Source organism: Mastigoproctus giganteus, chromosome 1, assembly GCF_048544385.1.
Source record: "Mastigoproctus giganteus isolate SK-2022 chromosome 1, ASM4854438v1, whole genome shotgun sequence".
Taxonomy (NCBI): domain Eukaryota; kingdom Metazoa; phylum Arthropoda; class Arachnida; order Uropygi; family Thelyphonidae; genus Mastigoproctus; species Mastigoproctus giganteus.
Window position 1 is genome coordinate 101,553,102 of NC_143575.1, and position 19,723 is coordinate 101,572,824.

The 19,723-nt window shown below is 37.4% G+C and overlaps 1 protein-coding gene across 1 annotated transcript in view; it reads left to right on the forward strand.

Moving 5' to 3' along the window:
• Positions 1 to 19,723, forward strand: part of LOC150091061 (dual oxidase-like) — a 299,603-nt gene that overhangs the window by 89,495 nt on the left and 190,385 nt on the right. Inside the window, exons 6-7 of the mRNA XM_090381506.1 lie at positions 1,578 to 1,638; positions 1,741 to 1,837. Coding sequence (XP_090237632.1) covers positions 1,578 to 1,638; positions 1,741 to 1,837 — 158 coding nt within the window. The remainder of the gene's footprint in view (positions 1 to 1,577; positions 1,639 to 1,740; positions 1,838 to 19,723) is intronic.

The window sequence follows — 19,723 nt, forward strand, 5'->3', positions numbered from 1 at the left end:
ACACGACAAAAACTCAACTGTCCATCCTAACTCATGTCCATCCTAACATCCACCCAAACGCCGACTAGAATCTAAACTTTGTCTCCCCCTAACTCATTTCCATAGACACCCACATGAATCTCAACTTTGGGTTCTGTCCCTCTCTCCCTGTTCACTCGCTTTTTTTCATCTGAACTATGTACCGCCCCTTTGTGTCAGGGTCGCCCTTGTTCTGAGTCTTAACCAATCTTTCTCATTTTATCAACTTTCTCTCTGTTCTTATTTGCTCATTTTAATCTTTCTCACGCTGTCTATTTAGTGCTCTATCCAACTTCTTATTTTAAGAAATTTGTAAAATTTCTCAGGCTGTCTGTACCTTTGAAGTCAGCCGCTTATAGTTATACTTTAGAAGACTAATTTCCCACGATCTATAAAACTTGCCAGACTGCCAGTCTTAAATCTAATTCCCAGCATTCGTTCCGTATTTACTACCTGTCTCTTCTCCAGGTGTCACCGATTAAAGAAATGTCCTGACAGCACATGGTCCACCGTGCCATTGTTTTCCAGAGTTAACACCTTCTACTAATAGCAGTTGTTACTCGTTTCTGTTGTTTGGTTTGTCTGTGTGAGCTGGGAGTCGAAGTGTACCTAGGTTGCTAATAGCTTTTCACTTACCGCTCCCCTTGTATAGACGTTGTCTAATTTAATCCCTTGCGAGTGACCTTAGTAATATTCTTGACTTGTAAGGTTCGCTCCCCCATATTGCCATATTATAAGTTTTACTTTAAATAAATCTCACTTTTCTATAAAATAATATATTTGTAAGATTTTACATCTTACAGTACACATCGATGTTTCATAATATGTAATTAATCAAGTTTAAGAACGTGACGTTTCTTACTCTTTTCTATTAAAGTTATTTGCTGTATTCTCAAGATATAATATTTATGTTATGCTGAGTGTATCAGTATGCCCATATTCGTAAGTGTATGACTGTTAAAATAAATTTTATGAGTGTATATGTAATTATTATTAAAGACGTGGCTTTTCTAAATTTATGACGGGAATCAGTATTCATAACTGCTATATGCCTACATATCGTTCTAGGTGGAACTATTATGATGTAGTCTAAAACAAGCAACATTATTTTTTGTTTTATCCGGATCAAGCAACTAGTGAACTGTAGACTTAGAAAGTGATACGCTGTATTTCTTAGTGCTTTGCACTAACTTGTTTTTGTTTCAAAAACTAACATACACAATATATGGCCGTGTTCGAATCCCGTGTTGAAATGAGAGAAATTGTATCTCTCTCTCTCTCTCTCTCTCTCTCTCTCTCTCTCTCTCTCTCTCTCTCATGTCGGAGTTAATCGATAATGGGGGAAGTCGCATAACGTTATCTCCTGAAAACTCGGGTTTTCTTTCAAGAAACAGGCCTTGATACCTCATGGCCTCGGTTGCCTTGGCACGAAAACTACAATAGCAGTAAACCAGGTTGATTAATAAATATTTGAATTATGTTAATTTTAGAACACATTTTCATAGCTGAATGTTTCTTAAATGTTATCGCATGACTGATAAAATTTCTTTTCCTTTAAGAACATTATAATGTATGAATACCTTCCTGCTTTGGTTGGAGAAGAGATGACTCCGTATACAGGTATGCTGTCCTTATAGAATTCTATTTCTCTCTTATCGAATCCCTATGTTTTTACATGGAAGATGCCCTGTAATTAAAAACTGTTTTTGTTACAATGAATAGCATACAAGCCTGATGTTCATCCAGGAATAAGTCATGTATTTCAGTCTGCAGCCTTCCGATTTGGACATACAATGATCCCCCCAGGAATTTATCGAAGGTAGGTATTCTTATAGGGCATTTTCATTAAAGACATTTTTTATGATATGAAAAATAAATTTCTGCATTTTATGAATTGAAAGACTTAATTCTAGTTATTGTACATTCAGCATATAAGTCGACTTCTAATTTTGTCTTGAAAATTTGTGTTTAATCATATATTTGCAGCATACGCCGATCCCCTTTTCTACGGTTATTTTTCATATCTCGCAGAGTAATTTATTATAGTAAAATCCGCATTAAGAACCCTTCTTAATGTAGATTAAGAAGGGTTTTTAATGCAGACTATTAAAATATTAATCGTTTCTGCTCTTTTAATACTTTACATTGTGACATTTAGTTACACTGCATATTACATTGTAAAGAAAGCAGTAAGCGTATACAGTACTCTTGTGCAGAAAGTTCAAAAACTAAAACTTACAGGGATAGATGATGTAACATTGCTCTCATTGGTGCTATATGAATGTGCATACGAGACCAATCCTCACGATGACAGTATGTCAATTGCGGTCCCTCCACAACGTAGACTAAATTCTTTACAGGATGAAATGGAATGCGATGAAGATGCGATTGCGAAGACCTGAGAACGTTTTGCATTCCACGGAAGTGCCATTCATGGAGATTTGACGAAATGGAATGTGAGCAAGATGCTTTTCGGGGAGACTTGAGTACTTTAGCCGATCCTGAGTACATACCCGACGAACAGACATCGGAGCCGAATTGTTTACGCAAGATGAGTTGAATGACCTCATTAGAGATCTAGCTTTCTTCGAAGATAAAATAAAACTTCTAGCCTCGAGACCAGGGTAGAAACGCTTGGTTTAGAACAACGTCAGCTCTGCTACTGCCAGGTTATCAATGACGTTTTGATGAAATTATCACAACTGCACATTGCATCTGAATATCTCCTCTTCATCGGCTCCTTATTGTGAGGTTTGGAAGCCGTTCTCTTGCATAACAGGAACTTAAAAGCCGACATACTATAAAAATTACTCTTCATGTAAGTGTCTTCATGTTATTCTATAACATGAAGGAGCTACTAGAAGCAATTCAATTCAGCAGTCATCAGTGGAATATCTGCTATGGCCTCAAAGTCTCTGGTATGTTAATGGCGTGAAAGAAAGGTTAACAAAATATTGATGTATCCTATGCCTATAGGATACATCAATTCTTCCGATTACATCAGACGTGACTGGCTTCAAAGAAGCGCATACGAGCCATAAACAAGTAGTATGCAGTATTGTCCATTAGTAGATTGAATGACGATTCTCCTTCTACCAACTTCTTCATTGAAAGGATTTCATTACTTAAGCGAAAATTTACCAAAGATCAGTCCGCGAATGTGAAAGAGAGAATCCTTGGGGGGCCTCGCATCAAAGAGTTTCTACAGGATGAATGATTCAAAAAATGCCTCAGCATATTAGAACTAAAAGCATGGCATGCTTTTACTACCACTGTTACTATCACTCCATACGAAAATGAGTTCAGAAACTGCTTGATTCATATAAAGGTATGAGATTTCGTATGTCGCTGAAACTTCAATTTTTGCATTTACTTTTACATTTTTCCCAAAGATCTTGGCACAGTGAATGACGAGCAGAAGGAACGATTCCATAATGACATTAATTCAACAGAAAAGGGCTAGCAATGTTTTCGGAACGAACGCATGCATGCATGCAGACTACTGCTGGACGTTGTATTACCATATTCCGGACAAAGTGCACCTTTGATGCACTTTGTCCGGAATATAATATTGCATAAGCCATAACATTTTAAAATTGTGCCTGTGTATAAAGTTTATTGGGTTTAAACTGTAACAGTGATAAAAATATAATTGTGACCAATCTCGTTCATTTCGTAACGAGGTCGTCTTAATTGACTTGCACTAAAATTATTAGCAATTCCGTTACGATGAAAACTATGATGTTATTGTAGGATTTTAGACGCACAAGCAACTTACAACATGATATTACGCCGTATATTTTATGTCTCTAAATTGCGTGAGTTTTGTGGTCTATTTGCTGTTTTGCAAGACGAAGAACCCAAGTTTTCGGGAGAAAAAAGCCACGCTACCTCGCCTGAAACCGACTAACTTAGCCACATTGTGAAATGGCCTGTAAAATTCCTCGTGTCATTAACGGGATTCGAATTCAGGTTTTTTCCACCTGCTGTGGGGAGGATGGTGATTATACCAACCACGAAGACTATGAAAACTTCAGGAATTAGAATAATGTCGAGAACATATTCGAAATCAGCGCGCAGAACTGGTTTACAGAATTCTCTTTATCTCTGTGATAAAAAAAAAAAAAAAAAAAAAAAAAGTTTAATTTGCTTGATCCGTATTTTTATTGTAATTCTTAACGTTGTTATATGAAGCTCTGTTTGCTTAGGAATATTCTGTAGTTCTGTTTATGCAAGTTAACGAAGCGTTCTTTTGCAGGTTTATCACTAAATTATTTGTTATAAAAACTCTATGCAAACAGAAACTTTTCCTTGCTTCCAACATCCCTAATTAGCTGATCAGAGTTTTCAACCTACTCTAGACCATTTCCTACACTTTATCACTCTAGATCCCTTGAGGCAGTTTCCCGAGTCCCTTAACTCCATCATCTATATGCTGTGTACCGTTGATCTTATCATAACTGAACTCCTTCATCTCTAGGGTGGCCACTTTAAAGAAAAACAAGAGTTATGTCTGACAAAGCCTCCAAGCTACTGGCTGGTTTAAGGTTATTGTTCATATTTTAAAGGAACCCAATGCCAGTGCCATTCATTCTAAGCTATTTCACGTCACATGTATTTATACTTAATGATTTAAATTGTAGTTTATTTTAAAAAACAATTTGTTTCATTTTATTTTATTCTTCTGAAACAAACAATCGATGAATTTAATAGCAGTCCTGAAAATGCTAGTCCCAGATGTTATTAGAATTACTTTAGAAAACTTGCTGTCTTTTCATGCTTGATTCTAGAAATTATTTGTATTTTTAACATTGTAGATAATATGTATAATAATAACAAAAATATAATTTTCATGGTACTACCGAAGAAAAATTAATCTACCGCTTAAAATTAATCCACGCTTCCATAGAGGTATTAACCGCATCACTACACTTTATTAAGAAATTATCATACAAAATATATTTCTTTCATTGCTCTTAAAATCTAAAGCTTTTTAGATTTTGCAATGAATTTCCAAATGGGATATGGGTGTCTCTTCTTTCCGAATGTTATATTTTATCGCCATATCAAGGTGTCAGCCATGACTTCATAACTCGTGTGACCCTTATCTCTAACGTTTTGAGTGTCACTTGTGGACTATTAAAAAAACGTATCACGCAAGCTTGTAATAGTCAATTTGGAAATTAAAAGTCCACAGCTCCCTTGTACTTGACCTATCATATTTTGTTAGTGATACACCCCTTTTTATCCTATTAAATTCGCCTTTTTCCACACTCACTCGCTCGCGTTTACTTCCTTCTCTGTGTCACATGTTAATTACCTTACTTGGAGAGCATATTCATCTCCTGGGTGCGGTCATTTCGAATTACCGATCACCGAGGAGGTTACATTGCGTGTGCAAGGGGATTTAATGGGTTGTCACCTACCGTAAGACAGCATGAGAGGGAGAATATATTTTGGAGACAAATGGGTCTTTCGAAAAGAACTGTGCTGAAGTTCTGACTGATAGGTTACGTAGAAAATTGAAATACCACACACTAACCATGCCTCTTTCGCCACAGAAATCTGCTACCCACCCATATACTTAATATTCGGACATAAATTTTATCTAATAATTAAGAGTACACCAAAGGTTATTTGAACATTCGCTAAGAATTGATTGTTTACTCTATGGCTGTCTGCTAAGAGATGGTGTATCATGATAAACCGTTGACAAATTGCATGCATTCATTTGCTAGAGACGGGCCTCCTTCGTACTTTCAGCTGCTTATCATCTGCCAACAGCCTTTGGGAGGATTTAAAGTGAGGCAAAGAATGAAAAAAAGAGAAAAGTAAACCGAATTCTGTAAAACGTAATGTATATAGGAGCGGATGTCATTCATGCTTTAAATCTTGCGAACAGTGCAGGCGTTTATTTTTTCTTCTTATACCTCCTGTTCCTCAGAGAGTGGTATATCTACCTCTCTAAGGGTAAGCGAGATACCTGCAGTAACTGCGTAAAGATCAACATGCTGACAAATCTCTTTTACGAGTTCTCGTATTCATTTTAAAATTTAGTCACTGTCTCATGTCACTTTACATGATATTTAAGTAATCTTCACCGAAGTTTATTTATATCAGCAAAGTCTGAATTTCACTGGTATATTATAACTAACATACCTTTACAAAGTACATATGATACCACATCTTTCAGCTGTGTTTTCTTGACTTTAGAGGACTATGACCATCAAAGGAACTTGTAAAACCACATAAACATATTTCTGCTTTAATGTTAGCATAAACATAGAATAAACATAGCATAGACATGGAATTAGAATATCATAAATCGCTAAAATATAGTATCCACGCTAATTTTATAGTGTATAAAAGCAGTTTATCTCAAGAGTAGAAAAGGTTTTTTTTATTTTTTGCTGCTTATATAATCACTTGTCACGCATGGTTTCCAGAAAAGGCAGTGAATGAGGTCTTTTCAAGCGGGTGATCAGCCTAGTTGGTCCCGTCTTGGGCCGATGTGTATGGATTCTTTTTTTTTTTTTCTACAGAAAACTCTGGTTTTTCATTATGCAAATAGTGAACCGACTACAAAACACAAAAAAACCTATGCACATACTGTATATCGCATGGCTTGGTGCTTACTAAAAACAACCGAATTAGTTATAGGTATAAAAGACTAGCGAAGACAAAAACAACAATAATAAGTTAGTTGATGTACGCAATACGTTATGATTTATAACAGAATAAGTCAATCCATCCACGTGAAAATTTGTTACAAATGTTCCTAAAATATTCTAAGTAAGCACTGACGTATTGAAATGGATCAGAGTACCTGTTCCAAATATATAATAATATTTCTGTAGAGGAACCTGGGGAGGATATGTGAAATCAGAATTGAACCTGAACCATTTCAAGGGTCAGCAGAATATATGTTGAAAATTTGGTTACAATCTCTATTTTTCTTGTCGATTAATTCGAAAACATACTTTCATTTATGCTGGTTTGTGTGTGTGTGGGGGGGGGGAAAGAACAATGGCTGTGAAATCGTAATTGGACTTGAAATTTTCCCAAGGACCAACAAAACATAATTTTAAATTTGACCTGGATCCGCCTTTTAATTCTACTGTAATGTGCAAAATATAATTTCGTTTATATGAGTTCATGAACTCCCCGACTTACGTAAAGGTTGTGTTCCGTGGAACACTACGTAAGTCGGGAATTTCCCCCATGCTTGTGCAGCAGTCGCAACTGTACTTGCTGAATTGATTGCATCAAAAAATAAATGTAGTAGCAGTAGTGGCATGTGATGCAAGAAAGCAAGTGTATGAGCTTATGCAGCATCGGCCAAAAAAAAATCACACCATTCCCTCCAAATGCCTGTCCAGTTCCTCCTTAAATTTATTCAACCTATCAACTTCCACAACGACAGATGGAAGTTTGTTCCAGCAATTAACCACCCGCTGGCTAAAGGCAAATTTCCGCACATCTGTCCTTTCTTAATTTGAATTTATGCCCCCTTAGGTTCGTAATCGGAACAAGTGGAAGAATCCCATCAGAATTCAGCGTGCTCAACCCATTCAAGGCCTTATACACCTCAATCAGATCACCGCGCAGGTGCCTAATCTTCAGCCACTGCAATTTGCAGAACTTAAGCCTCTCTTGGTAAGAGGATCCCTTCATTGCCCTCACCAATCTTGTTGCCCTTCTCTGTACACGCTCAAGCAAATCTACATCCTTCCTAAAATGAGGCCTCCAGACCTGTACGCAGCACTCAAGGCGTGGCCTGACCATTGCCTTATACAGAGGGACAATCACCTCCTTTTTCCTATATATCATTGACAAAACCTCATGGCCTGCCCTGGCAGCCTGTCTACATTGCTCAGAAAACTTCATATCTGACTGCACAATTACTCCCAGGTCTTTTTCATTTTCTACCACCTTAAGTGTAGTACCACACAGTTGGTACGTTTCTCTGTGGTTACTTATACCCATATGCAGTACTTTGCATTTGTCAAGGTTAAACTTCAGTTGCCACTTCTTAGCCCATCTGCCCAAATTATCTAGATCCTGTTGCAGTAGCACACTGCCATTACTGTCATTAACAACCCTGCCAACCTTTGTATCATCTGCAAACTTCGACATTAAGCCTGATATACCTTCATCAATATCATTGATAAATTTTATCTCATGCGTAGGAAAAATTACAAAAGCATGCAATTTAAAAAAAAAATTTCAAAATTATAAAATTACAAAAAAAGAGAGGAGATAGGTGTAACGTCAGTTTTACCTCTCGAGCATCGTTTCCAGAATCGACGTCTTCAGCTGATAAGGACGCCGCTGCGGAGGTTGAGGGCTGTGGAGATTTAGAAGGGGTCGGCCGCTCAACTTTACCAAAGAACATATTAATGGATGATTGGACAGTGGCTTTTTTCTTTTAATCGTAGATTTCGTTGTAGCAAGCAAGCATATCATTCACCCCTCTGTTAACTTTTAAGAATCGTTCGCTGTCAGGATCCAACTTCTCAAACCTCGCCATTGCCGATGCAATTTCACGAAATGCCATTGCCATCTCCCTGGCAATGAAGAGTCTCGGCTGCTCATTTGGTTCATCTTGAGCTTCGTCAGCATTTTCTTCTTTCACTATTGCTGCCGCAAGTCAATATGTTATTCGTTAGATAATTCCTTCTCTTATTTCTCTATTAACTCCCACATCTTTGACTTTAACCTCCAACTGAAGTAGCTCTGCAACTTTTAAAATCTTATCTGTAACTTCTTCATATGATTCGTCTTTTTCAAATCTTTCGTAGCCTTTTAAGCGCCGTAGGCATATTTTTTCCATGCGCTACTTAAACAACTTTTAGTAATTTCTGCGCAGGCCACACTAATGTTTAAGATGGCGTGGTAAATATTGTAAGATTTCCAAGGCCCTCAAAGTAAAATTTTTCTCATCGTCTACTGCAGACAATGCCTGAGCAAATGTGAGTAAATAGTATGCTTTTAAATTCGAAATAACACTTCACTCATTCATAGTTTGGATGAGTGAAGTCGTGTTTGGCGGTAGAAATATGACTCTCACGTTCTAATTGAAATCATCTAGATGCGTAAGATGTCCAGGATCATTATCTAATAGAAGAAAAATCGTGAAAGGAACATCGTTGTCTTTACAATATATTTCAACCTCTGGAATGAAGCAGCATTTAAACCAGAGGTCGCGACTATTTTTTGGTCGTGACTGAATTGTGTTTTAGAAAAAAAAAAATGTTTTTTTTTTTTCTCTCCAGAAATGTGTTTTAGAAAAATATCACAAAGGCGTTCAAAATTGATTCTTATAATGATGAAAGTGTAGTAATTTCCATTATAAATATGACCTTGAAGAGAGATAAATCGCTTAGTAATATAGCAAAATTTTCAACTTCCAAGGACTTGTGAATTACAAAAAAAAAAAAAAAAAAAAAAAAAAATCAGTGTTATTGGGTTCACATTACGATATTTTCACGATATCTCCATTTATTCCTAGGGGATGGAGAATACGTTTCCACGAATTTTTTTAGTTTGCACCGGCCAGCAAAAACTTACGTAAAGTCGAAATTCCATAAGTAGAGTATTACGTAAGTCGGGGAGTACCTGTATTTTGCTGTGGTTGATGGTGGGGCAAGAAGGCTAAAACTTTTTCTTATTAACTAATGTCTAAACATCCGATAACATATTTCCATTACAAGTTAAGTAATGTACACATTGCGTTACATTTCAGGCACATTCTACTTTTTTTTCCCTTAAAATTAAATGAACGTTTTTTTTTAAACTTAATTGAATTTTTCCGTGATTAACTGAAGTTAAAAGTAAATATAATTATATCTTCTTATCAATTAATTACTAAGATTATATCTTCAAAGAACACTTAATAAAACTCTGTGGTTTTACATTCTCTAAACTTAGCGGTCCAATTTAATTATAGCCTTATACTATCCTGAAAGAGGCCTCTGAGGTCGGGAAAACTCATGTCTAAAAATATATATAAATTCATACACCGACCATTGAATAAGATTTAAAATTTAATATGACTACAATCTTTACACAAAAATATTTACAATAAACTATTGCGGAATGCTAAAAACTGTAATAAAAGATCATTTACAATAAAATTTGCTAAAATATAAAACATTAAAAGCGCTAAAAACCTGAAGCTTTCGGGAGCATCAGCTCCCTTCTTCAACAGTGATGTGACTTCCTGCAACATCTCCGTAAGTAGCAGGCTCACGCTACCTCCACACGTGGTATTTCTCCACGTGGTTCAATCGGCACATGGTCAGAACTGGAAGCGGAAATGTCTCGGGAACGTGGCAAAGAAAATCGTTCGTCCGACCTTAATATAATTGTTTCAAAGATAGGATTAATACGTATACCTCTATCTCTATTGATGGTATTCCTACTGGATGAACTAATCCGTAAACCCTCGAGCCATTTACGCTCCCAGTATCCATGTGCACGATCCAAAATAATAGCGTCCTCCGGGGAGATTTGATGCTGCTTCTCCCAAAAATGTTCGGCCATAGCAGACTTGTTGTATTCAGCGGTTCTTATGGCATTTAAATGTTCCCCAGACGATCCCTGAGCCGTCGTTTTGTTTCCCCCACATAACACTCCCCACAATCCGGGCATTCTATTCTATAAACCACTCCACTACTAAGATCTTTTGGTATGCGGTCTTTGACCTGAGACACAGCTGTGCACAGCCTCCGCCCAGGAAGCTGTACACAGCGTGTCCCATAACCCCGTAAAATTCTTGCCAGATGTTCAGTAAGGCCCGGATAGTAGGGGATGTATGCGGTGGCTACCGGAACGAACGACTCCCTACGTTCGAACACTTCTCTACTATATCTATCCAGGATCCTCTGGGGGTATCCGCACTTTCTAAGTTCTGCCGTGACACGATTAATTTCTCTTTCTTTATCCTCAGAAGTGGTACAGTGTGATCTTACTCTGTCAAATAAAGCTTTTGCTACACTATTCTTGTATTGTCCAGCTTGTGCTGAATTGAAATGGGTGTATTGACCTCTACACATGGGTTTTTTAAAAACTGACGTCTTAAGTCTAAAACCCACCCTGGAGATCAATACATCCAAAAATGACAGGGTACCACCCGTTTCCACCTCTGAGGTGAATTGTATAAATTGGGAGAAGCTATTAAGCCAGCAAACGGCATCATCCTCCCTCCCCTTCTGGACCAGGGCAAAGGTATCATCAACATATCTTCTCCAATTCCTAATAGGAAACGAACACCCACTAAAAAACCCTACTTTCCAACTCCTCCATGGCTAAATTGGCCACGGTGGCACTAATGGGTGAACCCATGGCAGTACCGCGAACCTGCTTATACATAGTTCCTTGAAACAACATGGTAGTACTAGCTAGACATAATTCTACCCCGGTGCAAATGTCTTCCACACCGAGAAGTGATCTATTACCAAGGGAGGCGTCCCTGGTCAATGCCATTTTTACACAATGTACTGCATGACTAATAGGAATACATGTAAATAAAGATATAACGTCAAAAGAGATCATGCTCTCATCATCATTTATAGTCAAATTCCCCACAAAATTCACAAACTCTCTACTGTCTTTAACAACATATTCGGACTGCCCCACTATGGGTGCAATTAATTTAGCCAAGTACCCTGATAGCTTGGGTACTTGGCTCTTTTGATGCCTCTTTAAAGGCATCTTTTGATGCCTTTTGATGATGATCGTTTAGTTAGGGCTACCAATTGGTTCCAAAAAAGGATTTTGCGTATCTGGATCCACAAACTACATGATGATCTTAGGATTACCGGAAGACAAATTGGTATGGCTCTAGAATGTGTTAATAATATAACTCCTGTACATCGATCATTGGTAATGAAATTAGTTTTGGAGAAAACAACTAAAGTTTCAGATGTGTATAAACAGAGGCAAATCAGCAAATTTAACAGATTATTAGAGGAGACAGTGATTACACATGACCATGTTAATACTAATTTTATTTGTAATCTCAGTAGAAAGCGACTAACTAAGGAACAGGAGGGGGTTTTAAGCTTGGGCACCAAGTTTGCTCTTATGCCCAACAAACCTCCCATCGCGGAAATAGCCATGGGCATCGAGAGGGCCGTTTATAAGTTACCAGCGATCCAGGCTGATGAGGTACGCATTAGAACTGCGGCTATCCTGAGCCAGGCTAAGTCGGCCCCAGCCAACCTTAGTACTAGTCAAAAAAGGGCTTTGAGGGAACTTAAACAAGACGATGAAATCATAGTCTTACCTGCGGACAAGGGTAGAGCCACAGTTATTTTAGACAAGGAGCAATATTTTAATAAAGCTTTGGAATTATTGCAAGATACTACTACGTACAAAGTCGTCCGTAGAAATCCGTTGGTTAGTGTGGAGCGACAAGCTAATAACCTTATACAGCGTTGGCACAAGTCAGGATGGATATCCAAGGAGGTATATTGGTCTTTACATGCTGCTGGATGCCGCTTACCCAGATTATACGGACTCCCCAAGATACATAAAGTGGGTGTACCACTCAGGCCAATTGTGTCATTTGTCAATAGTCCCACGTATGCTCTATCAAGGTACTTAGCCAAGTTAATCGCACCCATAGTAGGACTTTCCAACATGGTTATCAAGAATAGCAAGAGTTTGTGGATTTTATAAAAGGACAAACTATACGAGAAGACGAGATTATGATTTCCTTTGACGTTACATCATTGTTCACTTGTATTCCTATTAAATTCGGAGTCCAGTGTGTCAGAATGGCATTAGAAAAGGATGTTTTGTTAAGTACTAGATCTCATCTTAGTGTTAATGATATTTGTGAGGGTGTGGAGTTCTGTTTATCCAGTACCACCATGGTTTTCCAAGATGTCATGTATAAGCAGATCCATGGCACAGCCATGGGTTCTCCCATTAGTGCCATAGTGGCTAACTTAGCTATGGAAGAGTTGGAAGTTCGAATTTTTGAGGGTTTGGAATTTCCCATGCATAAATGGAAAAGATTTGTTGATGACACATTCACCATTATACAAAAGGGGAGGGAGGATCAGATACTTGAAGTACTTAATAGCTTCTCCCCTTTTATTAAATTTACTTCGGAGGTGGAAGCAGAGGGAACCCTACCATTCCTTGACGTGTTGGTTATTAGGGATGGTTGTAGGCTCAAGACTAGGGTGTTTAGAAAGCCCATGTGCCGAGGTCAATATACTCATTATACCTCGGCACAAGCCAGCCATCATAAGGGTAGTGTTGTCAAGGCTTTAGCAGATAGGGTGTGGTCCCACTGTAGCACCTCCGAGGACAGAGATAACGAAATTATTCGTGTCACGGCAGATCTCAAGAAATGCGGCTACCCCCAGAGGGTGTTGGACAGAATTATTAGAGGAGCGGAGTCCACCCATACCGAGCCGTTCGCCCCTGTGAGCACTGCATACATTCCCTACTATCCGGGCCTTTCAGACCACATTGCACGAGTAATTCGGGGGTGCCAGATACGCTGTGTGCAGCTACCTGGATGGAGGTTGTACACAGTGATATCCTGTGTCAAAGACCCCATAACCAAAGAAGCCAACAGTGGGGTGGTATACGAGATTAAATGCCCGGATTGTGGGGTGTGTTATGTAGGTGAGACGGGGCGACGACTGAAAGACCGTCTGGGGGAGCATATGAATGCAATAAAGTCCGCAAATTATGGGAAGTCTGCCGTGGCAGAACATTTTTGGGAGAAGCAACATCAAATCTCCCCGGAGGATGCTGTCATCACGGATCATGCACAGGGGTTCTGGGACCGTAAATGGCTTGAGAGTTTACGTATCGCGGCAGCTAGCAAATCCATTAATAGAGACAAGGGTGTCCGTTTGCATCCTCTCTTGGAAACCGTGGTTCTTGGGCGAGATGAACGGTTTCAGCTAGCGCGCTCCCGAGCCATTTCCGGTTCCGGTGCATAAATGGGAAATTCCGGCCTTACTCTCGAGGAACCATGTGATGTGTGCCGTGGATCTGCTATTTAAGGATGTGCCACACAGCAGAAATATGCTGTTGAGAAAGGGGATTGATATTCCCGAAAGCTACAGTTGTTACGGTATCTTATTAATTGATTTTACCGCTTTTATTATCATATTTTATATATTTTATTGTAAATTAAATCACATCAGTTTTATTTCATTTTATTTTATACGCCCGTATTTTATTTTATTTTATGGTAAATAAAGTGTTTTAGTTACAAGATTGGTATTTATTTTTAATTCTGGCTGGTGTAAAGACCTTTATGCCAAACACGATCGAAAGCCTTTGAGATGTCAAGAGCAACTACTTGTGTTTCACCGAACCTTTCCATTGAATTAGTCTATAAATGAGTATCATAAGCCAGAATATCACCAGTGGATCGACACTGACGGAATCCATACTGGCGATCGTTGATCAGACTGAAGGTTTCTAGGTAGTTTAAAATTTGGCGGTTAATTGATTTCTCCATTACTTTAGAAAGAGTAGAAGTAATTGCAATGGGACGATAATTGGATGGGAGGGATTTGTCACCCGTTTTAGGAACTGGCTGGATATGAGCAAATTTCCAAGCAGAAGGAAAAACACCTTTGGAAAAAGAAAGTGAAAAAAAAAGGCGACAAAGAATAGGAGTAAGTTCAGGAGCACAGGTTTTGAGAACAATTGGAGAAATACCATCGGGACCTGGAGCTTTCTTAGCATCAAGATTCGTCAAAATCCTTCTGACATCCTTTTGACGGAAGACCACAGGAGGCATTGAATGGAACGTGTTGGGAAAAGTGGGAGGTGTTTTTCCAAGATCGTTAATGAATGAGTTGAAAGAAAAATGAGATGCTAGCAGGTCAGCTTTATCCTTGGCTGAAGTGACAACAGAACCATCTGGTTTGGACAGAGGTGGGATCAGAGATGGGCAAACGTTGCGGCCAATAGCTTTGGCAAGAGACCAGAATGCTCGGCTACCATTAGGGCAAGAAGCAAGTTTTCTACTCTTAGCCTGTTCAAACTCTAGTTTGGACGGTTAATAACTGCTTTACAATTGTTGCGAGCTTTGGTGTAGGCAGAAAATGAAAGTGAAGAATTAGAAACAAGCCAGTTACGATATGCAACATTCTTCTCTTGAACAGCCTTAGCACATTTATTGGAAAACCAAGGTTTAGATAAAGGACGAGATTTTAAAGTGGAGTGTGGGATAAAGGATTCCATTCCTGCAAGAATAATTTCACTGACACGATCTGAGCAAACGTTGACATTAAAACTTTTGAAACATTAATCCGACCAAGAAAAAGAAGAAAAGAAGTCTCGCAGGTCATGTCATTTTGCACTCTTGTAATGCCAAACAACACGAGGTTGGGAATAGCCATGAGATAAAGGTTCCATTGGAGAAGAGACAATCACCAAGTTGTGATCTGAAGTGCCTAAAGGAGCTCTCATTTCGACCGTGTACTTAGAAGGGATGTTTGTGAGAAAAAGATCAAGCGTATTGGCTGTATGATTAGGATTGTCCGGTGGTATTCTTGTAGGTAAATGAACAATCTGTGCAAGATCATTAGTAATTGCAAAAGCCTCAGCATCTCGACCAGCTGGGTAGGTGTGACTAGAAAACGGAAGCCAGCTGGAGTTGTGAACATTAAAATCACCAAGGAAAATTACCTCACTGTTAGGAAAGTTGGACTGGAGAAAGTCAAGTTGCAAAGAGAGGAAGTCAAAGAGCTCCAAGTTATTAGTGGAGTTGGGAGAACGGTAGAGACAACAGATGAATTTGACACAATGAGGTAGAGAGATTTTAAGCCAGAGAAAATCAAAGAGAGGAGATTCCAAATTGCAAGTCTCTGACAGGGACAGTTGCTTGGCGTCCTCGGATTTCTTCATCATGCACTGAGGTCCTTCCACATTTGAATTGTTTATACCAATATGCAAAAACACTGTAACCTGGGTAGGCTTCTCCATAAACAGCGACTATTTCTTCGGGGGATTGTTTTGGGTGTTGTTTTCCCTTGCAGAAAGAGGAACGTAATCATTGATATGTATCCCACTTTATCCATTGTGACATTTCACTTCATTCAGCGCTGCAAAGAAAAAAAAAAATAATTGTCAGATCAAAACCAAATTTGCGCGGTTGCGACAGACATTTCAATGTATCAAGCAGAAGAAATTCCATCTTTCTATCACACTACTTCTGGGTGAATACAAATCATTTTTGAAGCCCCTCGTATTACTCTCCTCCCATATACTTATTTTTTGAAGTCTGTTTTTCTCTAAGTGTACATTTAATCTATTAATTTTTTATAATAATTGCCGGATTTCTATTTGTCTCATTTTAATTAAATTTTGGTTCACATAGAAGCTTGACAAAGCTTCTATATGAACCAAATACAGAATTCTATGAAAATCCGTCGGCTGGAGTCGAGCTTATTGTCTTCATGTTGACGACAATAGGCGCTTATGCATATATGCTAACACGAATAACAATAATAATAGAACTAAGATAAGGTAGGGTATTTGGATATCCTAACACAAAAATTATAATGTATGTATTTACTATTTCAAATAATATTTAAAGCAAGAAATATTGACCTTTAAGTGTTAAAAGAACACACACACGGCTTTGTCTGAAGAGTTAGAAAGCAGCAACTGTTATAAAGTGATCCGTTTATTCTGGAGGTTGGGGTAAATGAATCATCACAATTGGATCATTCACATCAAATTTGATCATTCTATCTTATAATCCAAGAAATTATCTGGATCCTTGAAATCAAATTAGTATTTAAAATGAATTATTAAAATTTTTCTTGGATTTAATCAGTCCAAATTAAACTTAAACTAATTGTTATTTATTGATCCATACAAATGATTACATTTCCACATTAAAAAATTTTTTGAAGCTTTTGTTTCACAAACAGATTTCATGGTACCAGACAAAACAAAAGTGGTACTGAATCCTATTTCTAACTGAATCTAAAAATTTCAATATGGAAATTTACGAATTTTACAGATACAAATTTACAAAATTCTGTCAGAATATGCAAATATTCACTCGCAGTTGTTATCGCCATCATATATTCTAGTACTGTAGTTGTCTGTTCTTCAGGTGAAGTTAGAGGCACATGTCTTGATGCAGCTTTCTTTTATAATATATTTCTAAGAATGAAATCTGTATCAAATTAATACGCTCTGAGGATGTCAGATGAGTGAATTTCCTTTTATTTGATCTTTTATGGGAATTAATCTTAGGGGATAAAATAGCCAGAATACCATTTTTCTTCTTGGGTAATTTCATCTGCTCTATTTAAGTTTAACACTGTTGCATAGTTTTGTTTTCTGTTGGCTGTTTTTCTCGTTTATTATAATGTGCTTATTTCTGTGCTACTATGTGCCATAGCCACGTACTAGCACATAGCCAGAATGCTATTTTCTTATATTTTAAGGTTTAATTTGTCGTTCTTTGTTCAAATTTCATTTTAGTTTTAATCTAGACCCTCCTATATAGATGAATATGTATAATCATAATGTTTTTCTCTTTATTCTCCTACTTATATAGATGAATAACAAATATTTATTAAACGAAAACTCTTAAACGAAAAAACTTCAAACGTAGTTTTTTCGTTTAAGAGTTTTCTATGGTGTATTTACACCAATATTATATAGATAAATAAATATTTAGTAAAGAGTAAATATTTACAAATAAATATAGGAGACTGGATGTCTCCTATAGTTATTTGTAAGACTGGTAATCTTACAAATATTTATTTATCAACAGTTGGAAAGTAAAGAGAAAAATCCGTATATATATTCATTTATACAGGAGGCTCGAATTCTGGTTTAATTGTTCAAATCCACATTCATAAATTAAACCACCCCCCGTGCAGTTTGGATCTGGTCCCAAGTGACTATTATTTGTTCAGAAACCCCAAGTGCAGCCAGGGCTTTTGTGCTTAGGTGCATTGTAGAAAAGCAAAACCCGATGACCCAACTTTTCTTGTCTTCTTTACCGAATTTCAGGCCCTCGTGGGTAGCACATTGGTAGGATCGCTTCCCCCCCACCAGATGGAAAATACCCGAGTTCGAATTCCGTCGATGACGTGAGGAATTTTTATGGGCCTTTTTCACAATGTGTTTGAGTTAGGCGGTCTCAAACTAGGATAGCATGGTTTTTTCCTTCAGGAAACACGGGTTTATTTATAGACAATTTATAGACAATATACATCGAGCAATATGGCCTTAGTCGCTGATGCTCCTAAAACTCTACTACAACAACCAAATTGCAGATTTTAACTTTGTTATAAGGCTGGCGTAGTATTCTTCTTTTATTGTCGTTTTAGCTCGAAGGTAATCAATTAACAACAATCCTTTTATTTCCCAGAAAATTGAGGCCAACACTTTACCAAATTTTGGTTGGGGTCAAAACTTCGTTTCGAGCCCAGCCGACAAATGATAAACAGCCGTCGTGCTTCATCAAACAGGATAAAAATCTATCGTGGATTAGGAATAACTAATTTTAAATTCTCTTTTGATGACTCCACCCTCTAATGTTTGTCATTAAAGGAAAGGTTTCTGTCAAACACACCTTGCATAACTTTGGACATTCTCAAATGCTCATGTATTATTGTAAAAATGCTTCCATAGGAAATTCTAGGTACTTTGTCAAGTTAAGACACTTTAATCTTCCGCCTTCTTAATTTTTTTCTTCAACGATGACAGTGTTTCAGAATTGATAGCTTCAGATGACCGACGTAACCACGGATTATTTTCACCTGACTCTGTTCCACTTTTGAACTCTGCCGACCATCTTGCAACAGTTGCGGGAGTGTTTGGGGAAATATCACCCTAACTGGGTGATACTTCCCCAAACACTCTAGTCTTTATTTCATGAGTTTCTTTAGCATTTTTCAAAATTTTGATTATTGAATAATGTTTGATTTGCTGGATGTTCATTCTTCTTCCATCTATCACCATAAAAATTAAAATTTTACAAACTGCATAAGACACTGACATAGACTTTTGATCACCCCTCGTATATATATCTTATTTATCTTTCCCTTATTGTTACTCCTCCCCTTCCTGAATACTGCATAAGAACTAGATTCGGACTTATTTGGAACTGCAATTCTATTATAAACAATACATTTCTCATTAAAATGCTTTTTCAAAACTATTTAAATAAATGTGATTCAATTCATACCAAAACTTGTACAAATTTTATTCTTTCTTTTTTCTAGTTCTTATTAAAGTGTTTTACACAATACTGACGATTATTAATGATCACTAAAATTGATACAATTATCTACACTCTTTACACCACGAAAAAATAATTTCTTCATCTGCAATTCATTGCAGCACTTTTATTGGAACCTTGTGCACTTGCTCCGTAAAGATACTCCAACGTATTTCTAAAAATATATGATTTTTATCGTGCTGTTAATAAGAAAGCAAGTCGTTGAGAGCCTTGGTTTCAAGAATACATTTATCACCCAACGCTGTTCTCTTTTTAATTCTGATTACTCTCTTTACCCACCCTTAACTTAATTCATTACTTATATTCAATTTGTCTCTATAATCTTTAACATTTATTTTCAACTTATTTTTACATAACTTACCATTTATTAATATTTATGCGACTTACCATTTACTTATTTGTATTCTCAAGTCTCTCTCTGATATCTACGACTAATAAGTAACTTAA